Raw genomic sequence first — 24,366 nt, 5'->3', positions numbered from 1 at the left:
AACGGGGAGGGGCAACAATGACTGTGACAAATTGGTTGGTGAATCCGAGGCGGCCGTGGGCACAGCGAGGGCGAAATCGGGCCGGCTGGGTTGAGTGATGGAAATTTATTATGCGGTTCTAATAAAAGACGACCTGACTTTGGGACTTTTTGGTCAGGCGGATGTACTGGATGTGAACGGAAGTGGTCATGTCTTTACAAATCATAAACTGTACATCATAGTGTGTCAAACTCATTTTTGTCACAGGCTACATTGCAGTTACCGTTTCCCTTAGATGCGCATCATGCCCATAAAAATCTCATAATTTTCAGCTCATCATATTTACACACACAATTTATGCACTCCTTTTGGAATCGGCAATCAAGGCTCTCGGTTCATGTTTGGTACCAAAAATGCTTATCGGCAAGTTATCATTTATGATATATGGCAACTTGAGTTCTCCCCCTGGTTTTCTCCGGGCACTCCGGTTTCCTCCCACATCCCGAAAACATGCAACATTAATTGGATGCTCTAAATTGCCCCTAAGCGTGAGTGTGAGTGCGACTGCTTGTCTCGGTGCCCTGCGATTGGCTTGGACCAGTTCAGGGTGAACCCCGCCTCCTGGCTGTTGTCAGCTGGGATAGGCTCCAGCACTCCCGCGGCCCTCATGAGGATAAGCGGCAAAGAAAATGGATGGCAACTTGAAATTTTGGTCCAGATTCTCACAAGAATCAAGGAGGTTGACACATGATTTGGCTTCGCCGGCCACATAAAATTGTGTGGCGGGCCGGATCTGGCCCCCCAGGCCTTGAGTTTGACACCTGTGCTGTATATAAACTCGAGAGCAAGCAGACTTTGGGGGGGCAGGTTGTACTCTTTCATAAAAAGAGGAGAATATATCGGTGCCTCAGATTTTAGCTCATCCAATCAAAGGTTCTGCAATCAAAACCGCTCAATCTGACTGTCCGAATGCGAAAACATATTTCCCGTGTTCTTCCTGGTTTACGTGCGCCAGCCCGCCACAAAGTTTCCCAAAAATCCGTTTTGTCAATTTGCGTAAGGGTCCGTAGTCCTCCACACTCCGGGGCATCGATCATGACAATACGTCGTGCCTTTGCGCTGTGATAGAGGAGATATTTTTGGGTATTACCTGCGCCGTACCGCCACATCCATCACAGGCCGTAAGACCATCTGACAGAGTGCCCCACCCCCCACCCGTCCACGGTTTCCGCCGGCGGCTGAATGGAACTCTCACCGGACACGGAATTATGGGATTTCTCGGTCATGGCTGTCATCTCCAATCCAACACCCACTCGACTAAATCGTCATCTCTCTCTCTTTACGAAGCAAGAACACACAGATACACACAAAGGTAATACACAGCAGTCCCAGAATGTCCCCACTAGGTAAATAAACGTTTGTTTAAATAAAAATGAAAAAAATCTCTCTCTGTTGGAGATGATCCCGCTTATTACGGGATGGCAGCCGATTCGAGGGCCCAGCTCGTTCCGGCGCCCACCGCGGCGGCTGCGGCTCCACCCCGTCAATCACGCCTCTCAGATAGCGCCACGATTGCAATCGACACTCCGATGATGGAGGTGAATAAAACCCCCGGTGACGAGCCGGCGCGTGAGTCACGGCCACACATTAAAAGTTGACTCGGGCGCTCGGGCGTCCTTTCCTCAGCCGCGCTTTATGACGGGGAGATGTTCCTCGGTGTCGCTCCCCCATCAATCCTCGCTTTCGCTGCCTCTTCCTTATGCATATTTTTATGCCGACGGGTGACTTTTGATGCAGCAGGGGTTCGACGTGATGACTTCTCGCCGTGCGCCGGCTAATAAAACGAACGGGCCGCCTCTTTCGTTGAAGCCGTCGCCGTGCCGCAGAAAGGGAAAGCGATCTCGTCTGACCTCTGGGTAACGTTCTTGGATAGTTTGACTCCGCCTGACTACTAACCACCGCCTAAACAAGTCTTTACCCAATGTAAACTCCTGGAGACCGGTGACTCACCCGCCATCTTGGACGGCGGTCCTGTCCTCATAAAAGCGGCCGTTCCGAGAGCAGTGTTTACAGATACGCTGCGGCGGCTCGCCTCTGATGTGCCTCGCGATAGAAAGAGAAGGGAGAGACGTGGGAGCGGAGAGGCACGGAGACGCCAGGGGTTACATGATTGCAGGACAAACTCATAAAAGTTCCATTAACCCACGAGAAGTTAAAGAGGCCCTGTTTTCATCCAGCAGACAGCCGTCACAAACAAAGCATCACCATAAAGTGTATCCTCCTTCCCTTCCTCTTGATCACTGGAGCGCCCGCAACGTGCGTCTCGTTTTCCGTCATTCTCGTCCCAACAATATTATTTTGAGATCGTCGCATTGATCGGCCACGTACAAACACCGCATCTCCCGGAGGTTTTAACGTCACTGCTCCTAAGTAATCCTCGGCTGACCAAAACAGAACCCCCCCCCCCCCACCACCCTCCCCAGCTCCCATTCCGCCTTCCCGGCCCGTGAGTCACGACCCAAAGACGCCACAGGTTCTATATACCGCACGGCAGCGTCAGCTTGTCTCCGTCATTAAACCTGCCATCCAGTCACGACTGCTCACGTGTTTACTGCTGCACGATAATGGAATGTAAATTAATCTCGCTGGATAGTGACGGCCTTCGAGTTTGCAAGAGGCGGCCACGAATACGGACTTTTTTTTAACGAAGTTACAAAGCTGTCAACAGCTGGCGTACTATCCTCCGTTCGATCGTTTGCTACGTTGCTCGTACGTTTGAGTGCAAGATGAAGTCAGACAAACATTACAAATGCAGTGCAGTTCTGCGCCATGGCGCACGACACTCAGAAAAATCCCTTTATGAGATGAATATCTCGGTGAAAATTGCATTAGTGCAAAGTTATGGCAAGTGGTGAAGGTGTACCGCAAAGAGTGTCTGGTTTTTGCCATTTCCAACATTGAGCCTGTATTCTATCTGAATGTTCCATATTTAAAGTCATTGGCAATAATGTGAGTGCTAAACTTTTGTGGTTCATCCTTGAGGTCTTTACAGTCCAGATAGGAAACACAAATTAGCAACGGCCATTGACTCTTTGTGGTAGTGTAAGAAATGACATTCATTACAACTTTTAAAATAATGTTCTGCTATATATTGTGAAAATCATCCACTGAAGCAATTCAGCTGATTTGTCGGACACGATCGGTTTGTTTAATAGGGGGCTTCACGGCCAATCACTGCCGAGAACATCGATTTTGAAGACGTTGAACTGAAACTCCGACTACTTGTCTTCAAGCAAGCCAGGATCGGTCTTTTTACGACTGTTTGTCCCTAAAAAGGAAGGCAAGTCTCGGAGAGCACGACTGTGTCAACAGAATGATGGCCCGACATCTCGCACACTTGACCCCGCCTCTACCTTGTCAATCGGTTCACTTTTATGGCTTTGGGGAGGTCTGCTCCCAGCCAAAGACTCTGAGCGTTCTTTCAAATCATCCATTAGGCCGCTAAGCACAGGCTCTTGGTTCCTTTTCCGATGCCATCGCTATCTGGTACCGCTATCTCCCCTGCTCGCTTTCCCATGGTGTAACCTTACCTCCCTCGTTTAGCGTGCTCCGCTCCGATACGCGCCGTACTTTGGCTACGTGCTGTTTTAGTGCTATCCTATTAAAGTTAAATCACACGAGCTTCGGGTTTGGTTCTTGAAGCAATCATCTTATAAATCCATCGTCGCAGGACCGGGACGCTGGCCCACAGTAACATCAGCGGTTTTCCATCCTCTGATTGGTTAGTGAGCGCTGATCGCGTTCTACTAGCAAATCACATGGACACATGAATACATTTCATGATCAACATTGTGTTGTATTAACGATGTTTATCTTTTTGTCATGTTGCATGAGATGGTTTATAGTGGTGTCCTAAAATTGACTAAAAATAATATTCAAACACAGCCTGTTGCAGTTTCCACTGCATCATGGGAATTTGGGTGACATTGCACGTGGAGCTACTGTTCAATGCAGCAGATTTGTGAAGCCGTGTGGCTCCCAGCATGCATTGCGCCGTGAAATGTTGAATTGTTTCTGTGACGTCAACCCTTAACGTTCATGAATTATATGAATTCATAATAGTTGTAGCATGTTCATTGAATGTGTGTCTTAGTTAACTCGTCTTACACAATGCAATACAATCATCTTATCCCTCTGATGCTATGGACACGCTCTATACCACAGGTGTCAAACTCAAGATCCGGGGGCCAGATCCGGCCCGCCGCATGATTTTACGTGGCCCGGGAAGGCATATGTATCAACTTTCATGATTTTTGTTCAAATCTGTACCAAAATTTCAAATTGTCGACCCCTAACAGGACAAGCCGAAAGAAACTTACTTACTTTATATCATAAATGATAACGTTGAGATATTGCAAGCATTTTTGTGTTACCAAACAACAACAGTTGAAAACCCCATTAATCTCGATTTCCGATTCCAAAATGATTTCAGAAATTTTGTATGGAAATATGATGAGGCGGTTAAAGATTTTTATGAATTCACAGTCATAACTGGCCTCTGAGGGGAACCGTAGGTAAAATGTGGCCTGCGACAAAAATGTGTTTGACACCCCCGCTCTATACAAATGATGGTTTGTGCTTTTGTAAGATGTCACTTTAAAAAAAAATGGCAGGAAAATCTGCATTAGAAGATGTGATCGTCATTTGGGTTTAATTTGGGATCAGCGGTGTGCTGATTCCTGTTTAACGAGTTTGAGTATCAATCTGAACCCAGCCACATCCCCAGTGATGACGGAGGTGTTCACACTTGTGCAACCACATTATCTCAATTTAGAATCAATTGAGTTACAGCGGTGGGAAATGTTTTCAAATGAATGATCACTGCAGGAGGGATTTCGCCCCACTCCTCCACACAGATCTTCTCTAGATCAGACGGGTTTCTGGGCCGTCGATGAGTAACACAGAGTTTCAGCTCCCTCCAAAGATTTTCTATTGGGTTTAGGTCTGGAGGCTGGCGAGGGCACCCCAGAACCTTGATATTCTTCTTACGGAGCCTCTCCCTGGTTTTCCTGGCTGTGTGCTTCGGGTCATTGTTATGTTGAAAGACCCAGACACAAACCATCTTCAATGCTCTGACTGAAGAGGTTGTTCCCCAAAATCTCACAATACATGGCCGCGGTCATCCTCTCCTTAATACAGTGCAGTCGTCCAGTCCCATGTGCAGAAAAACACCCCCAAAGCACGATGCTACCATGCCCATGCTTCACAGTAGGGATGGTGTTCTTGGGACGGAACTCATCATTCGTCTTCCTCGAAACACAGACCCCACGAGGTGATATCTTGCATGGGGGGCCACTCCAATTGAGATTGAGCGTCATGTTTGGCTTCATCCATTTTCTAATGATTACTCCTTTTTTCACCAAGCTGCTTGGCAATTTCTAATTAGCCCTTTCCTGTCATGTGTTCTACAATTTTGTCTCTGGTGTCTTTGGACAGCTCTTTGGTCTTGGCCATGTTACAAGTTTGTGTCTTTTTGATTGTATGGGGTGGACAGGTGTCATTATGCAGCTAACGCCCTCACACAGGTGCATCTGATTCAGGGTAATACGTGGAGTGGAGGTGGACTTTTAAAGGCGGACTAACAGGTCTTTGAGGTTAAGAATTCTAGCTGATAGGCAGGTGTTCAAATACTTATTTGCAGCTTAATCACACAAATAAATCTGGATTTTTCTTTTTAGATGATCTCTTTCACAATGGACATGCACCTACTGTAGAATGAAAATTTCAGACCCCTCCATGATTTCTAAGCGGGAGAATTTGCAATACAGCAGGGTGTTCAAATACTTATTTTCGTCACTGTATATCCTAGCAACAGTTGACGCGTGAGCGCGCGCGTGCATTCACAAAGTGGACAAGAACGCTTGAGCGTGGACCCTCGTCATCGTCACAAAAGCTCGCCCCCTTCCTGCAATTAACACCAACATGCTGCAGTCACAGGAAGGCCCGTCCAGGGGGACTGTGGGAACTGGGACCAAGTTTCCTGGGGCCTTCGGTCGCCACGGTTGCCGAGCAGTAAACGCGGCTGGCCGAGCTGTAAAACAAAATGAAGTGCGGGGAGAATTGGACGCATCCGCAGAGCCGTCGACGGCCGAGTGGGCTGTAAAATTATAACACGGCGTCATAAAACAAAAGTGCTTATTAAATCATTTTTCAACAATATTGCCCTATGCAATACATCCTGTGAGTGGCCACTCAAAACAAAAATGATCTCAGGAGGATAGCAGCTGGACAATCAAAATAAAGTTAATGCGCTGGGCGGTCGGCCATAAACTCACTGCAGGTCACAAAATTAGGTCTACTTGCACACTCGATTGGAATAAGATTTCATATAAAATAAAATAAAATATTTAGTTACTCTCACAGGTAGCTATTATTTGAACAATATGTGGTTGCAGTTATGTAGCTTGTAATATTTTGGGGGCTTTATTCAGATATGTAAAGAATCTGGTGGCTGGTGTGGAGTGCATATGGTGGGAAATATTTTAATATGTTAACTGTGAAACTTATATGTTCAAAATGACATCATATGGCTTAAGGGCAACGAGGGTGGTGCTTTGTGAGCATAAGCCATTTTGTAGTGTTTGAAATACAAATCTTAAATAGCGGTGCTGTATGAAGTTGCTGATGATCAATTTTTCATTCAACATTGTTTTAATCGAGAGGACACAGAGTGTGGGGGATGACAAGTTGCATTTTTTTATGCAAATTGGGGAGACAGTCGTACATTTTTAATACTCACCTTATATAGGTTCAGAGACAAAGGACTCCTTGGTGCACCAATACATGTTTAAAAGGTCCAGGTACAGACCAAGCAGGGTAAAAGTATATCCTTTGACATCAATGTACTCTTTCTTTCATATTGATCCAATTTTTATCGGGTTATATTTCACATAAATATCTTTTAGTGAATATCTTACAACCTGTTTTAGTTGTAAGTGATAAGTGGATAGGTGTGCATGGATGAGCACCCCTCTCCAAGTGGTACATTCCAGGTAACTCTGGCGCCATGTTCAATTTAAAATCCGGTCTAACGAAGCATTCACTTTGCATGATTAGTGACGCAATGTGCAATATGTGCTGTACTCCACCTGGTAACTGGTTACGTAATGCTGCGAATGTTTTTTGAAGAGCCCACTCTTCAAATGTAACATTTTGTGGCTAAAATGCACAGTTTACGTTTCTTGCAGTCTGCGGTCCCCCCCAACCACCCCCACCCCCTAATGCGAACTCACACACACATTCCTGTTGAATTGAGGTATGGGCGTTCTTTTGTGATTTTGACAAAATGTGTGTGCATTAAAATGGAAGAAACCCGCTAAAACGTTGTGTTAAAAAAAAAAAAAAAAAAAAAAAAGCGAACTGTGCTGTGGACCCTGGACTTGAAATTGCTCGTTTTTGCACATTTTGTTTGCCACTGATTGTCCTATTTCCTCATTTGAAAGCATTTAAAAAATGTCCTTTTGAACCCCCCCCCCCCTTCTGTTTTTGTTTCGTCACATAAGCAGCCGGTCCATTTTTCTCCCCGTGACTGCACCATAAATAATGTTGCTAAAGACTCCGGTTCGATGACTTTGACGCCCCCTCCTTGGGTTGATTTAACGTGACCCCCCCCCCACCCCCTGCTTCCAAATGATATTGGACGCCAATTTAAACAGATGAACGTCTAAATTGTCTCGCTTTGTATGTGCATTAATCTCTCATTCATCATCATTATGGTGCGATTGGGTCGCGCACGCCTCCCTCGGCCCTTTTGCGTTCGACAAGGGCCTGCAAATTAGGATGGAAGGCAATTTAAACAGCAGCAGCACGTCCGTCGGTGGTCGTGTGCGTTTGCGAGGCTCTCTTTGGGACAGCTGCACTGCACCCCCACCCCATCCAAATGCTTTAGTGGAGACAAGGGCAGCCATGAACCAATTCTCCATAATAGAGGACCTTCTAGGCTGATGTTGTATTACGCATTTTGTTTTTAAATCTAGCTTTTAAATGCAACGTCGCATTTGTCCCATGCTTTTTAAAAGCATTTTGTAATGCGCCCCCACTTTGAGGCGTGTATATATGCATCCTGACGCACCTGAATGCTCATTATCCTTATATTTAATAATTCTCTGTGTACATTTAAAGAATCTGTTACCGCGTCCCTCCCCAGGATTAAAGAAAGCAGCATGGATGCGTGACATAAATCCGCCCGCGTCACCCGCACGCCTTAAACGCTGCATTATTCCAAACATATGCATTTTAATCAGAGTGGTCACACTTACAAGAACTGCAGTTAATAAGGCTATCAATCAAGATGGGGGTGGGGGGCTGCTGGCTGCCCCACGCATGAGTGCAGATGCACAACCGCCCAATTAGGACGCACCATGCAATAGAACCGAAGTCCGCAGACGTTTTGGTGTGAACTGTAATTTGTATGGAGGATGGCTGATGTACCAATACTGAATGTTACATAAAAGTATATTTGACGTTAGTGCCCATATATGCTCACTGGCTATATCGTAGGCAACATTTTAAGTACACGAAGATGACTCGTTTTTTATCCTTGTCAGAACTGTTCATTGTCCATGTATGGTTTTCAGTAGCTGGATCATATTTTCTCATGTTCTATTTCATTCTTTCGAACATTCAGGTTATTTTTTATGCATACATGGTGTATAAATACTATACTGTGAAATACTGCATGAAATAGCTTGGGGCTGTACCTGCCACACTGAAATCCTGCTATATAAAATAAAAATAAAATTATCAAAATAAAAGACATCATCCGATTACATGGGTGGTCGCAAAATTCATAAAATATGGTTCATCACCCCCTCATGTTGGTTATTAATGGACAAAAAAATGCATTTAATTCTTCTAAATGGTGCCGTGCAGCGCTGCGCCGTTAGAATCTCCCAAAATACACGGATTTTCATTAAAAATTGAATATTGTCAGAAATATCTTGTTGAATATCTTCAAATTGGGACGTAAAATGCAATATTTTAACGGTTCAAATTTTGGTTTCAAATGTGATATCTCCAAACATTTTTTTGTCATACAATCAGTTGAAATGAATTCGTCCAATTAAGCTGCAGCTGATCGGTGCGTCGTCATCGATCTTTTTTCACCGCCGATATTTCGCAACCTTCACATTCTGTCGTCGTCAAGAGGAAAACATGGAGGAGCCGCGGGACCACTTAGGTGGCACGGCCTCTGTCACGTGACCCGGGCCGAAATGACCACTTGAAGAAAATGAAGGTCGTTATCGGAAGGAGCGCCACGGGACTCCTAATAAATGAGACGCCAATGTGTCGAAAATGCGATGGAACGCTGGAAAATTCATAAACGAAAACTCGCCTGCTCCACTTTTACGGTTTATTGCAAATTAGACAGAGGTCGAGTCCCATTCCTATAACAGAAAATCATTTCAATGGGAAGTACAAACACTAAGCAGCAACTGTAATTGAAAGAGAATCATAATGATGTGCTGGCCTTCATAAAGTTGACGGAGAAAATACGAAATTGTCTTTTTTTCCAAGATATGATTGTCCAATACTCCTTTTGTAATTCGCCCCCCACTCCGCGGCGTGGTCCTCCCACCCCCTTCGTTGTATTATCCTTCATTCTGCCCTCAATATTCAGCATCAACATCAGGCTGTGTAACGGGATAAAGCATCATTTTCTGAGCCTGACAAAATACGTAGGTGGGGATGGACATGGAAAAACGGCAGATTAAAAAAAAACATAACCATGTGTAGAAATGTTTCTGTAGCTGCATATTTTTTCTCCTAAATTTTCATTTTTTTCCCTCATGTGCTTTATAGTTGGCAGAACGTTTTGGTTTTTTTTTTTTTTTTTGGGGGGGGGGGGTTTTCTTTTTTTGTGCTATGGTCTGCGCCCAACTTTTAAGACTCCTGCAACTGGGTCAAACCTAAATCGTATACAAGTTTTATCTGGTTAGGGGCACCTCCTCCCGCTGGTCCACCGTCACGGGTGAAGCTTTGCTCAACACGGAAGGCGTAAAGGTGACAAAAGCCTCAGTCCTGCTGCTCGGGGAGCAGGTGAAGTCCGAGGCCGGGGGCCTGGATGGAGCCGAGTGACAGGCCAGACAAGTGCACGGGCCTCCCCCGGGACCGAGCCCGTGAGCCGGACTCTGGTACAAGGACGGGTGTCTGAAGGCGCACAGGAGTTCGGGCCTCTGGTAGGGGTGGGACAGCATGCGGAAACCGTCCAGGGAGCGGAGGGGGGTGGGAAAAGGAGAGGCGGGGGCTGGAGTGGAGCCGGCACCCACGCCCAGGTGCGAGTAGTAGGGCAGCGGCAGGTGGGACCCGGGTGGGAAGGGGTAGGGGAGGCCGCCCGCGGCCGCGGCGTGGCTCATCATGTAGGTGTAGAAGGCCGGGTCGGCGGGGTGAGGCCACGTCATCGCCAGACGTTGACGTTTGTCCTTCATTCTGCGGTTCTGGAACCACACCTGCAGACACACAAATGTTAACCGCTGCCCCAACTCCAAGGACCATAAGGACTTCTACATATTTCGCATGGGCTAGCAAAGGCCTGTGAGGTACCAGTTTTATTTTTATTATTACTATTCTTTGGCCAATTTGCCTCATCTCTTTCGTCCATTTTTTTTTCTCAAGTACGAAGTCAATTTGATTTCCCGTCCATCGCACCTTGATGGTCGTTTCTGGGAGATTCAGAGCGGCTGCCAGCTCGCACCTCCTGGGCCTGGACACATAGTTCTCCCGGTAAAATTCCTTCTCCAGCCGCGCGATCTGCTCCCGCGTGAAGGCTGTGCGGTACCGGCGAATCTGATCCGCAGAGTAGGACAGGGAGTTCTGACCTGGGACGGGCTTACCCGGGTCAGAACCGGAATCACTTGGCAGGCCGGGCGAATCCCCGTTTCGACCTGTAAGAAAATGTAAATTGTCACGTCGTGAGGGGGAGGGGGCGAGGGAGGGTGATCAGAAGCTAATTTTCTACGAAATAGAATTATGAATACTTCGGTGTAATTTTTAATGTTAAGCGTCCTGTCATCTTTTTTTTTTTTAAGATGCAACAAGGAGTTTTACAAAAATGCAAATTGGGTAAACCAGGACCAAAAATATTAAAAATGGGTTTTATAGGATACAAATAGTAATTTGAAGCACTTATCAGTATCTGAATTAAAATTAACACTTTAGTTAGGTTAAAATAGTCTTAGCCATTACTCCTTTAAAAAAAAAAAATCGTGTATTTTATTTGCATTCTCATGCACAGGTGCAATGAGTTAGCGCCGTGACTGCAAACGAAGCTTTTATTGCGCTTCATGCATTTCACATTTCGTGTAAGTTGCACTGAGCCGGTCTCGGCGCACCCCCACCTTCAGCCGAGGGGTAGTCCATGCTTTCAGGCGTGCAGCTCACGTCGATTTCCTCGTAGAAGTCGGACTCCGTGTCCGAGCTGCTGGCGTCTTTATGGTCGCGGGGGCCATCGCCCCGGTGGCGGTTTCCCATCTCCGTGCACAAATTCCTGCGGGCGATCTCCTCCATCACCGCCTCCGTCCTCGCGAAGGGACTCAGGCAGATTCTGCGGTCCGGCTTCCCGTGCGACCCTCTCCCTGGGCTCGTCTTCCCCTCCCGGGCCAGCATCTCCTCGCGGGTCTCCATCCCGTGCGCACGCCGCAAAGCGAAAACGTCGCAGGCAGAGTGCAAGCCTTCCACAGAGGTGCTGATGGTTTTTAGGGCGTGGGGTGGGGTGGGGGGCGGGCGGGCGGAGGGCGAGAGTGCGGTGGCCGCTGCGGTGGCGTGTTGTCGGCTGAGTCTGGTAAAACGACGAAGAAGAGGAGGAGGAGAGGCTGCTAGTAAAAGAGAGGATGCAATCCGGTCTGACCCTGAGAGAAAAGTGTGGAGAAGGAGCTCTGGGAGGGATCACCATTACCTCGCCCCCTCTGCCCCCCCGCCCCCTCTCAGCTGTCAGTCTTAATAGGCCAATCTACAGGATGACCAGGTGACGTCACGCATTAATTTCGATACGCACTTCATTTTATTTGTCACGTATCTAGTGTATATTTGGACTTCTCTCGACTTTTAGTCCCTTTCAACTTGTCAAAATAAGCGCTCCCCCATTCCCCCCCCCCCACACACACACACTTGCATCCCAATGTAAAGTTGAAAGGAAGGGGGGCAGCAGTGACGGGATAATCTTGAATAACACCAAACACATTCGGAGAAGCAAGATATTCCCCATCCGTGCGGCGGCATTGAAGAGAATTTTCTCAACCGCAAAAATAATTATTAGGATTGAATGCATTTGTGCAGTCTTAAAAATCACCAGTATTAAATCAAAAAGATGTATTTTTTGTTTATTTTGACTTTTTTTAAGGCGGTTCACAAAGCAGTAGGAACACTGAAAATCACTTGAATACATTTGAGCAAGTGCAACCGGTGAAGTGTACATAAATAGTATGCGCTAACGTGGATTCATCCATTTATATTAAATCATGTGCAGCAATTACATGAGCAATGAAGTACTTTTTCAGAATAATTTTGCTTAGCTATCCGTTTACCCCACTAGTATGTGAGAGCTCTATGATTTTATTTATTTTTTTTTTTTTGCAGACACTAACCATAACCAACAAATACACACTATCAGAAGAGCCATGTTGTTTTTCAATCATATACGTGGCTTGCCCCCTTCCATCCCCTGCCTGGCCCCTAAACAAAAACCCCGCCCACAACATCCCGTTCACGTGGTTTACTACTGCCCCCCACCACCACCACCGACCACCACCACCACCTTTTAAGTGGAGTCAAGTAAAGTCCTTAAAGGTCAAGTCCCAGGGTCAGTTCTGATAAGAGACCCGGTGACATTGAAGTCTTTAAACGTTAAGAGCTAGGACAGGAAACACCCAAACAGAAAAATATACTTCCTCCCCTTTGAGTTTGAATATTACTGCCATTACATTTTCATGTCAAAATGTAATTAAAGTGACTGCCTTTCATTTGCAAGGTGAAACGACACAATGTTTAAATTCTTGATGCCGGGGTGAATGCTGCGTGTTTGCTGCAGTTTTTACTAATAATTTAACACATTCAAAGATATATTGTGCCTTTATGGTACGAAAGTAAAAGTGGAAATGATTATCAAATTTAGCTAATGTGCACAGATGTCTTCACATCACACACCTGCTGCTTCTTTTAACGTAACGTGGTCATCACAAAGCAATCGGACATGACAGCAGCTATTTTTATCTTTACGTGGCTATTGATGGAACGACATCCTCCATTTTCCTCATCCATAATCGTACGCACATTCCAGAACATTCTCCGCATCCCCTTGTGCGAATGCAGCCTGCGCCAGTTTTCCGAGCGCGTCTGGAGACGGCCGCTTCCCGCTTTTGTCGACTTTCGGCCGCCCTGATGGCCGCCGCGCAATGGGGCGGGCTGGTGTCCAGAGAGGGAGGAGGGGGGTAGGGGAGGGGGCAAGGGAAGCTCCAGTCTGCAACCGCCTCTGCTGTCCTTGCACGCCCTCGCCCGTCTGATGGAGGTAAAGGCCCCGGTGGGTGCCCGCCCCTCCCCCCAGGCACGCAGCTTGCCTGCTCAGAAGTGAGGGGGAAATTCCTTTGGTTTTCTCCCCCAGCTTTTTTTTTTTTTATCTGCCCTGTAAAAAAAAAAAGGGGGGGGGGGGCAGGAGATCTTCCTTTCTGTATCGTCTGCTTGCCCTGTTTTTACACTAACATTTTTGGGGCACATTTGTGGCAATATTTGAGTACATTTATTATTTTTTTTTGATGGTATATACAGCACATCTTATTGGATGTCCCTTCACTATAGGTAATACACCTGCAGATTTGATAATAGTTTTCAAAGTTTTTTTATAGCCCCTCCCCCAACGAGAAATGGACTCTCCAAATACCAGTCGAATGATCAAGATATAGTATAGTAGGTCCAAGTGTTCACCCAAAAAGTCTCTAACAGGTTCTTCACCCTTTCTTACTTCACACTTAAGTATGGGAGAGAATTGTAAATGTACTGTACTGTTTTAAAAGATTAAATCTGAATTTAATGTCTAAAAGTTAAATGCAACTAAAGTTTTTTAAATACTTCTGGACATTCACTGTAGGCCGCTGTTTATTTTTTCTAGGCACTCTAACATCACGCACGTTTGAACATTTGTGATTTTCTTTCATACCTCGAGTAGTACTTGTACTTTTTGAAAGTCGCTCCAAAATTGTAACGTGGATTTGAATTTTGAAAAAATTCCGTGGTTGGTTTTGTCTTACTTTCATGAATTTATGGTATTATCGCACGTGAATATGTAGTGCAATTTTTACTTCCCCCTTGTAACTTCAAAACAAATACACAATTCTATGATGCTCTCTACACCAGGGCTAACTGTATAAATAATCTGGTAGAAAGTAATAACGTAGCAGTGTCGCCATAAGTTGTAATTTTCAATTTTTATTTTTTTAATTACAGCTCTCCCTCTTCCACCGTAGATGCTTTGTTGATCCTGCTTTCGCGTGCACTATAACGGCCAAATATGTCGTCAGCCGGGCTGGCTCTTTGCAAACCAAATGCTCCACTTGCATCTTTTGTTTATCGCGCTTCTGAGGTTCTGTTGGCGAGCACTGAGGTGATGCGCTTTGCCGGTTCCTTGCTGGAGTAGCCTCGAATGCGTCGCAAAGGTTGTTTTCCGCTACTTGATGTTATGCAACGGGCCTTGGCCAGGGCAGATGGGATCTTGTGATCTTTCGCTGATAACGCTCCCGAGAGTGCTTTGCGCAACCATCGTGACCTTGGTGGCTTTACAGTAGTGTCACTTGTATTGTGTGTGTTTTAGATAGTGGAGGACAGCGGAAGGGCTTCTGGAGACTTTGCTGACTGTGTGGGGCCTTCAATGGCACGACTCGTGTAACGTTTTGCCTTTAGTCCAAAAAGCAGAAGTGACAAAGTATCTACTCATTTGTAAATATTTTGTTTTACATTCTAGTCCCGATTGCAAAACAAATAGGCACTGTAGACGTTTGACACATTATATTGTCATTATTTTAAAATGTATATCCGGATGATGACATGAGGGGTTGCGATTTTTCTTTTAGCTATAGGCGAAACAAATAAATAAATAACAACAAACGGACAGTACCGACGTGGAGGAATTTGAACCAGATAGTTTTAGGAACTATTGCAATAGATTTGGAGAAACAAGATATTGCCCCATCTTTGATAGTACTCTGTTAGCTACGGCAGCGTTTCTTATTCGTTGCAAAATGCTTTCGTGCATTGTTTGTTAACGCGTAAACGTCTAGTCACCGTCACTATGCTCACTAGCGGCCGGCAGGATGTCAAATACTACAACTTATTTTACTTACTATAGCCAAAATTAGTATTATATATTGCTATGTTATAAAAATTGTAATTGTACTTTGTCTTTCTTGAATAAAACACTAAATCAGTAGTTTTCTCATATACTGGTGTAATGTTTATATAGAGCTACAGCTAATATCTGTATTTAAGCAGAGTGCATGCGAATATTATCTTCATATTGTATAAAATCTGTGTGACTTCTTTGCTGGGGGAAGCTCAAGGTTCGTGGGGTAGGGGTTCCTGGGGAGGGGCGGCGGCTGCGTCGAATACAGCCCCCCCCCCCCCCCCCCCTCCGATTTTTATGAGGCAGTCCAACTTGAACTTGACCATGGAGTCTGCGCAGTATGCGTGTAATCCAATCCTGGCCGATGCCGCCTTGGGTGTGTTCGCGTGGACGCAATCGCGCACATGTTTGGATGCATCGTGCGGTTCGGAGCTGCGTGCCACAGGCGAGCTTCTCCAACCTGGGTGGAAATAAAACGCGTTGCCCCTCCCGTCCCTTCCTCGCCCTCCGCTTCGCTTTGGCCTTGAAGACGGGCTGACGCAGGCGGGTTCAACTCTCTGACCCTGAAGACGAGCCCGTCCCGGTGGCTCCAGCTGCGAACCTTTTGTCTGCTCTCAACTCAGTACTGTAAACCGACGAGACGCCAACATTTTGCACGCATTGGAAGGGGGGCGGTCGTCATGGCGTGAAGTGAGCCATCATCCGTTGTGCAGTAGCAGAGGAGCACCAAGCCCAAAGCCGCACAAGCTTTCGGGGGAGTCCATCTTCTTTGGACTGGCTGGCCTCCTTTGAAAAAGCTGAACTTTACAAGTCGGCGTGTTTCTCATTTTCGAGCCTTTTCGCCCCCACCTCCCATGGCAGGCCCAAACTGTACCTCTCTGTATATTTGAACACAGCAGTTCTTTTGCCAACAAGAATAATAGTAAAAGAGAAACGCCACTCTAAGCTTTGTTTTTAGCAGTCTGGATAAATTTGTAGTATTAATGTTTCCAGCATTGAAAACAGGACTAACAAAGGGCACAAAAACAGTAACTGCCACATTTGCAAACGGTGCTGATGTCATAACAGTAAAAAAAAAAACATTTAGAATAATCTAAACTCGAATCAAGAACTGTGTTCTTGCAGTGCACGCGAATGTCTCTCGCACCCCTCGTTTTAATAAAACGTTACAATTTAAAAGCAAACAACCGCTCATTAAAATTCTGAAAAATCAGGAAATACAAATGGTGACACGAATAAGTCTTTTTCTCTTCCGCGAAATGATGACCGACCAACTCGGTATTTTCATGTCTTTCATTTTCGTTTGACTGTGTCCAGATATTAAAAATCACAATTTAAAAAAAACCCCAAAACATTATACAGCACTTCGCATGGATGCGTTTTTATTTACGTCCGACTTCTCCGAACCGCAACGAAACGTAAACTAGTCTCATCAAAGCCAGCCAGCGTTTAACCTTCTCCTTTTATTTTGGCCTCTTTCTGGTTGCTCAACTGCATGAGCATATTATTCCATCATAATATTCATACATTCTAGGATGGTTATACATTTAAAGTTGCGAAAGAGCTCCTATATGTTACCTTTTTTCAAATAAGTGGACGTATTTTCAGAGTTTTGCTATTCAAAATAATATGTACACAAGACCGCAATTAAAAGAAAGGTTTCCTGCTCGACCACAGACTTGCATATATGGATTTTGTCCAACTTTAGATTTTGAAATCATTTTTATTTGAAATTGAGGTTTTAAAAAATAAATATTGATGCACATTTTGAGCGTGGAACTGACTCAGGCACGGCCCGAGAAAAAAATACCGTACACGTGTAAAATTGAAGTATTGTCGCGCACGTATGCTTTGTCACTTTGACTACACAAACAAATATTTTTGCCCTTGACCGTCCGGTCAATGGATGTCATCCATATTTGGTCTTCGTTTAGTTCTGTTCCCGTCAATGTGACGTTTTCGCTTTTGTTTGCCTCGTGGCCCCCATCTCATCGATGACTGCGGAGACATTTTAGTGGACTGAAGTACAGTGCCACGCTTAAAATGTCACTTATCGAACTCTCAGTTTTGGTGCAAGCGGGGAATTTGGAAGATTATATTGCTCTGGACTGTTTTTTTATTTTATTTTTTTAGTTTTTATGCGGGCCTCTGCTGTCAACGTGCTCGTCGGGACGATGTCCATGGTTCCATGCACGACCGCTATTATGTATTCACAAATATTCATTCATGATGATCTTCCAGTCACACCATATCCCCGACGAAAAATGACATGGATGAATTCAAAGGGATCATACATATTTCTTCAGCTGTGTACCTGCGGAAATTTGCACAATATGATGAATCTTTCACTTGCGCAAATGCACCAAGTTAATAATCACTTTAAATGCAGCCCCAAAATTAAAGCTAGTAGCAATTTTTTATCCTGCGCATCAACGTTTTACGTTTAACATTCACAAGTCTGCTTTCCTGTAGAAATCTACAATTGTACATCAGATCAGCTCCTTAAGGCAAACAAAAAATATAGCACTATTTTCGAGTTAAACAATTCCCGAGACAATTCGGAACAAACTAAATTCATGTCAAGTTAACTCAAGAGTAACTTGAAACTGCAGTTGGAGGTTTTAAAAGGGACAAATGCGCATTCATCATAAATTTAAAAGTAATCATTTGTCTAGCTAAAGATGTTGCGTCATATTTTCAGAGTACTACAGTGCAAAGGTTTGTTTATTTGGCCACTTATTTAGTTTCCTTGCTAGTGCAAAAAGTAAATTCCTCGTATATTTACGCAGTAAACTGTACTGCGACCTCAGTCCTACTTGCTGGTCATCTGAAAAGTTCAATTTAGAAAACAAGGCAAAAATCTCAGGTTCAAGTTAAACCGAACAGACAAAATGAGTTGAAAGCGTCGCAAGCAACAGACGGAGAGCCATTGGTCGTAAACACCCCAGACACACACACACACACACACACTTCCCTTCTTTCCACTTTCCACCATTGTCACACCTATTTGCAAAAAAAAAAAAAAAAAAAAACCCCACGTATTAAACCCACATTTCTTAAAATCATACGTCCAGTTAAGAAAAAGTGGACTCGGCCCGAGCGCCGCTGACGCGTTGGACGAACGCCGTTAGGGAAAACAAAATGATAGTAAAAGTTAATGTCCTCCAATAGCTTTGATTGGGACAGGAATTCTCACCCTTCTTCCGTTCTTTTCAAGCCGCTGCGACGCCCCCTTCAAAAGCCTCAATGGCCCTCGGCCGGGACGGCGAGACGGCAACTTTCAACTTGACCTTGGCCTCCTGCAGCGTCCTCCTCCCTCCCTTAATGAGACAGAGTTACAATACCGCCCCCCCCCCTTCCAAGATCAGCGGCGTGCACAATTTCACATGCTGATGGGGTCTCCGGCTCATTTTTTTTGTTTGTTTTTTTTTTTTTTGCCTGCCCGCCCGTCCCTTGGACGTCCATGTTGGGGAAAATGCGCACGGAGCTAAATAGCGCGTGTAAAAATGGAGCCAAGGGCACCCGCAGCATTGTGCAAATCACGCCTGGAACGGCTCACGTCGCTGCCCATTTTCACGTGCTCGTGGGGGGTTAGAAAAATGCACGGCGTGAGACTAGTATACGGTTTTGTCTCCCAGTGTAGCTTTTTGGATGTAACGTGAAGCGATAAAACTGAGCAATTTCTTGCTGTGGAGCAATATTTTGTTCATGGAAGCTAAAAGTGATAAATATGCGTGGCGTCCATTTGTGCACCTAAAGTTTTTTTTAATTGCGTGAATACTGCACAATTCAAGCAGGTTTGCTTTTGAAGCAGACTTTATGAGTGGAGTGTGGCGAGTGGTACGCTTAATTGTGGACAAATTGCAGTGTATGCGTAATTCCAGGGAAAATGTGCCTGCCCCACCCTTGCTTTCTTCACGCTTCTTGTTCGTTTTAACGCCTGCTACCTAAAAATGCAATGCAAAGAACTCGTGGACGGTCTAAAATGTGTTTACGGCAATGTGATAACTATTGATGCAAAGAATGAGGCCTTAAAGTCAGTTCTTGAATTAGTTGTCCAAGTAAACTCATCTTTAGTTGCATTATAAGCATAAAATGATCAAAATCGGTCTATTGTTTCCAGGACTGCATGTGTGCTGCGTGGTTATCTTCCAATTTCGGTTTTTTTTTTTTGCATTTGCTTGATGCACAATCCAAGCAGATGTGGGTTTTTTGAAGCACATATGCTATCGGGTGCGGGGGGGGGGGGGGTAGGCTTTGTTGTGAGTCATTTTCAGATGTTGCGCAGCAACAAAATGAGACTAAAGCTCAATGTCCGGATGGCCGCATGACGTCTCCCCGTATTCCTCCGTCGAATTATCTCAAGCGGGGATGTTTGCAGTCCCTCCTTTTTTCGCACAGTGGGTCACGTGTGGGCGCGCGGACCAATGGCGGCGCCCGTCACCGCGTCACGCTCCGGGAAGCAGGACGGCTCTTTTTTCACTCTGAGGGCTTTTTCGACGGCAGCCAGAAGCTTCGATGTTGGACGCCGTGCTATGACAACGTCACTGCTGCTCCGTCCTCCTCGCTGCTGGCTCGACCCGTCGGTGATGTTCCTCTACGACAACGGCGGCGGTTCTGATGAAGTGAGCAAGAACATGGAGGGATTCGCCGGTGGCAACTTCGCGGCGAGCCAGTGCAGGAATCTGATGGCGCACCCTGCCTCCCTGGCACCCAGCGCCGGCTACCCGTCCGGCGACGCGCCCGCAGCCGAGCCGGTGAAGCAGTGCAGCCCCTGCTCGGCCTCCCAGAATTCCTCCAGCGCCTCCCTGCCCTACGGCTACTTCGGAAGCGGCTACTACCCGTGCAGAATGTCGCACCACGGCGGGATCAAGTCGTGCGGGGCGCAGCCCCCCTCCGCGTATGCGGAGAAATACATGGACACGTCGGCCCCCGCGGGGGACGACTTCACCTCCCGTCCCAAGGAATTCGCCTTCTACCCGACGTATTCGTCGGGCCCCTACCAAGCGGTGCCCAGCTACCTGGACGTCCCCGTGGTGCCCGCCGCCATCGGGGCGCCTTCGGAGGCCAGACACGAGCCGCTGCTGCCCGTGGAAAGCTACCAGCCGTGGAGCCTGGCCGCCAACGGCTGGAACGGTCAAGTTTACTGCGGCAAGGAGCAGCCCCAGTCGGCGCACATGTGGAAGTCCTCCCTACCAGGTAACCAGGCGTGTTTTTTCCCCCCTCATGTGTTGTGAATTAAAAAAAAATTTTTAAAAAAAGTTGCTTGTGACTTTTATTTTTTTGTGTATTTAAGGAGAAATGCTGCAACAATAATTCACGTTGCGTGATTCAACTCGCAACGTTTTTGTTCCTTTAACATACGCTAGACTTGCTCTTAATCCAAATTACTACCCTTGATGGCGCACAACTCCATTTATTTTTCTCCCCCCACTTGTTGACGCTCTCTCGATCCCCACCCCCGTCCACGCAGACGCGGTGTCCCTGCACGCAGGAGGCGACGCCGGCTCGTACAGGCGTGGGAGGAAGAAGCGCGTCCCCTACACCAAGGTGCAACTGAAGGAACTGGAGCGGGAATACGCGGCCAATAAATTTATCACCAAGGACAAACGGAGGAGGATTTCTGCCCAGACCAACCTGTCCGAACGGCAGGTTACGATTTGGTTTCAGAACAGACGTGTCAAGGAGAAGAAGGTTGTCAACAAAATGAAGCCCATCAGCTAGTTCCCCTTCCCCCTCCTCCTCCTCCTTCTCCTCTTCCACGTACACACACACACACACACACACACACACACACATTGGACTGCATTGGAACAACAATTTCTTGTTGGTTGACGATTTCCTGGACCTTTTTGCGGGGAAAAAAAGCAAAACACCTGCCACTTTGTCGTCAAAGGAGGATAAAAATTTATTGAACTGCCAAATTTGACTTTTTTTTTTTTTTTTTTTTTTGCTCATTCTCGCAGAATGGTGCACAGCGAGCTTCCACCTTTTTTTTATCTTCAACTTTTAACGAGAGTGGTAAATGCAAAGCTCCACAGGAAAGGACGCGATTTCGGATTTGGCCCCTGGGGATGTTAAATATTAATCTTTCCTCGTGGCTCTTTTTTTTTTTTTTTAATCTTACTCACATGTTTAGCTAGTAGTGCTCGTTGGAATGCTTGTCCTCGTTCATATCCATCTTCATGGTGCAATTGTCGAATGCTCAGATAATCTTCCGAGATGTGTTGTCGTCGTGCATATTTCGCGTTTCATAAAATTCGGCTTTTGATGTCGTTGTATAAAGTAAATTCTAGCATGATGTCAGGGTTGTGTGTATTCGTGCCAATAAATGTATTTGGTTGAAATGCACCCGATATTGTTGAAACCGCTCTTTAATATCTGCAAAAATAATTTTAGGTTTTTTTTTTTGGTTTTGTTTCGAGAGGTGATGGCTTTTAATGCATTATTTTCATCTTCTGGTCAATATCGTCGCTGCGATTTCATTTTCCACGTATCTTTATTATTTTGGAATAGCCTGCATCGTATTGAAATTATTCGGGTTCTTAATATTTGAAACGTATGTGAGCAGTAAACGTAGATTCGAAAAAAATTAAAAAGTAAACAGCGGATATGTGCTGAACTATGGATGAACACTGCCATCTAGCGACTATTTTCTGCTGTGACCATGATTGAAATCATTGTCAACATAAGAATATCAACACTTACGTTCGTTTAAAGGATATCTAATAGGTCATCTTGCCCATCATATTGCATTTAATTACGTATTTATTATACGAAAGTAGTGAGATTACAATGTCCAGTAAAATTTAGCCATAATCTAACTTCCAGGTCTTTTGTTATTACAGTATAAAAAATAGCAATGCAGTGGATTTCATATACAGGCTTAAAATGTTTTTTCATTCATATTCTAGTCTACTCAGGTAGAACTAATTAATTATCAAGACGCTTTAATGGTTACGTTTGTCATTTTCAGCAACATTTCACGCACGAAAGGGATTTAATTTTCTCTTTTCGGGGAATGACATAAAAATGTGCTTTTGGTGTCCAAATTGTTTTGTTAATATTTGCCTCTATGCCCTTTTTTTGGGGAGTGTGGAGATGCTGATTTTAACGCAGTATTTTTAATTTCTACTATCCGCTCTTTCTCAAATGCGTTTTTAAAGTAATTTATATCGTAGATGGGATTGCTATACTGCACGATTGTGCGCGGTGGTCAAAAACTAATATACAAGTTGCATGTAAGACCCACGTTGGCCATTTAAAATATTCATTACTTTAAAAAAGTATATATAATGTTAAATTCTGCACATTTACCCGTGGGTGTCAAATTGCGTTTTAGGTGCTTTGCGTGCGTGACAAAGTGCAGTTGCATCCAGTATGGCCGTCAGATCCCGCACGTTTGCTTTGGCTGCACTCAGCCGTGAGTCAGGCTGACTGGCACGCAAATGACAGCGTGACTCCCCTGACAGGCTCACTCGCTCACATCGGTGATGCGAAACCATTTCCTTTTTGTTTTCGTAAGCGCCTCCTCCTGAACAATTAGAAAGTACTCGCGGCCCTCGTGGAATGTACCTGCTCAATGTACACATTGATACTAAAATACTCAGTGATGATTGGTGTGGTTTTGCGACGGGCGATACGAATTATTTTGGAACTAGTATTCTTTTTTTTTTCCAGTCGTGACTTAAAAAATACACACTTGCGTATTCAAATGTTCTGTAAATAGACAAATATGTACAGATAGAACAAGCTAGCCTGTACAAGAAAATGTAGAAATGTCCCCTAAGGCCTGATATACGCTTCGAGGTCATTAATAACGAATGATTTCATTGTTTGAATCATTTATCTATTTTTTTTCTGTGTGGCAAGCGACGTATTGTCTTGCACTAGCGCTATTAATTGTCTCAGAGCATCACTGTAGGCAAATTTTATTTTCTTTAGGGGTTTTTGACCATAAAAGCAAAATACAGAATGGAGTCGCTATGTTTTAAGCAAACCTTACACCATATCCACAGGGGGAGGATACTTAATTTAATCCTGCAAATGGTTAAAGTTTGGTAAAATAACCTAATCTTTCCCTAGAAAATAATCCAGTATTGAACACATTCTGATCATATGCAACCATCGTACGTGTGTAAATGAATTAATTTCAAAAGACCTTTTTAATTTTGCGTCTGGAAAAAAGTCCATTTGTTGAATTGAAAGGTTTTTTTTTCCAAAAGTTAGATGTTCTGTGATCAAAGGTGAGGCCATTCATCCCAACTCAACTTGATTTACAGATTAAAAAAAAAACAAACTACAAATGAATAGTCAGACAAACATAAAACAAGTAAATAGTTGTAGCACCAATATTCGTCTTTAAAAGCATAAATGTAGCCTGTAATATCGAAACACCTGCAGAATTCGAGAATAATCGCATTAGTGTGGAGTTTACACACTCGCCCTTGCCACTACAAGCACTGAGGACCCACCAGACCTTGCGTCCGCGTGCCCGGGGCACTCACGTAGTGTCGTCATCACCGCGGTACGCGCACGCCTTGTAGCGCATTCTTGGACATGCGCAGTGCGCTCCCACTGCGGACGGTGACGCGGAGCACTGGCGCAGACGCGAGGGGCGTCGCTCATTGGGCGCGAGGCAGCATAGCCAGCTCTGATTGGCTGAGCTGAGAATGAAAAAACAGCTTTGAGCTGGGACGTAACTTGAACGCTCTTGGTGATCACGTGGGACTTTTACACTTCCACGCCCATTGCATTCCACACTGAGGAGAGAGCAAAAACTGAGTTCTGCTGCCACCCTGCGGCCAAATTAAGAGTTGCAGTTTTTGGCTTGACCTTGCCTTTTACGTGCAAATCACCAGCGATCCCGTATTTCATTTAACATAAACGCAAAAAAAAAAAAAAAAAAAAAAAGAAGCAACTACCTTTAGCTATGCACATTAAACAGTGTTTTGTCTCAAGAAAATAGAAATATTTTTTCTAAAGGTGCGACCTGTTGTTAA

At 45.1% G+C, this 24,366-nt stretch overlaps 2 protein-coding genes across 2 annotated transcripts; one reads left to right on the top strand and one right to left on the bottom strand.

Annotated features, from left to right (window-relative positions):
- Positions 1-9,965: 9,965 nt before the first annotated feature.
- Positions 9,966-11,548, bottom strand: evx1 (even-skipped homeobox 1). Its single transcript, XM_061825757.1, has 3 exons — positions 11,376-11,548; positions 10,687-10,922; positions 9,966-10,487 (listed from the first exon to the last, which is right to left on the bottom strand). The coding sequence occupies exons 1-3, from the start codon at positions 11,542-11,544 to the stop codon at positions 9,966-9,968; spliced, it is 927 nt and encodes a 308-aa protein (XP_061681741.1). The 5' UTR covers positions 11,545-11,548.
- Positions 11,549-19,857: 8,309 nt separating this feature from the next.
- On the top strand, positions 19,858-21,258 carry hoxa13a (homeobox A13a). The gene is made up of 2 exons (XM_061825745.1): positions 19,858-20,563; positions 20,838-21,258. Exons 1-2 carry the CDS (start codon positions 19,900-19,902, stop codon positions 21,086-21,088), a joined length of 915 nt encoding a protein of 304 aa, XP_061681729.1. The 5' UTR covers positions 19,858-19,899; the 3' UTR covers positions 21,089-21,258.
- The last annotated feature ends 3,108 nt before the right edge of the window (positions 21,259-24,366 follow it).

This window comes from Syngnathoides biaculeatus, chromosome 1, assembly GCF_019802595.1.
Source record: "Syngnathoides biaculeatus isolate LvHL_M chromosome 1, ASM1980259v1, whole genome shotgun sequence".
NCBI lineage: Eukaryota > Metazoa > Chordata > Actinopteri > Syngnathiformes > Syngnathidae > Syngnathoides > Syngnathoides biaculeatus.
The sequence above is the reverse complement of the archived record's forward strand: the minus strand, read 5'-3'. Positions and strand labels throughout refer to the sequence as shown.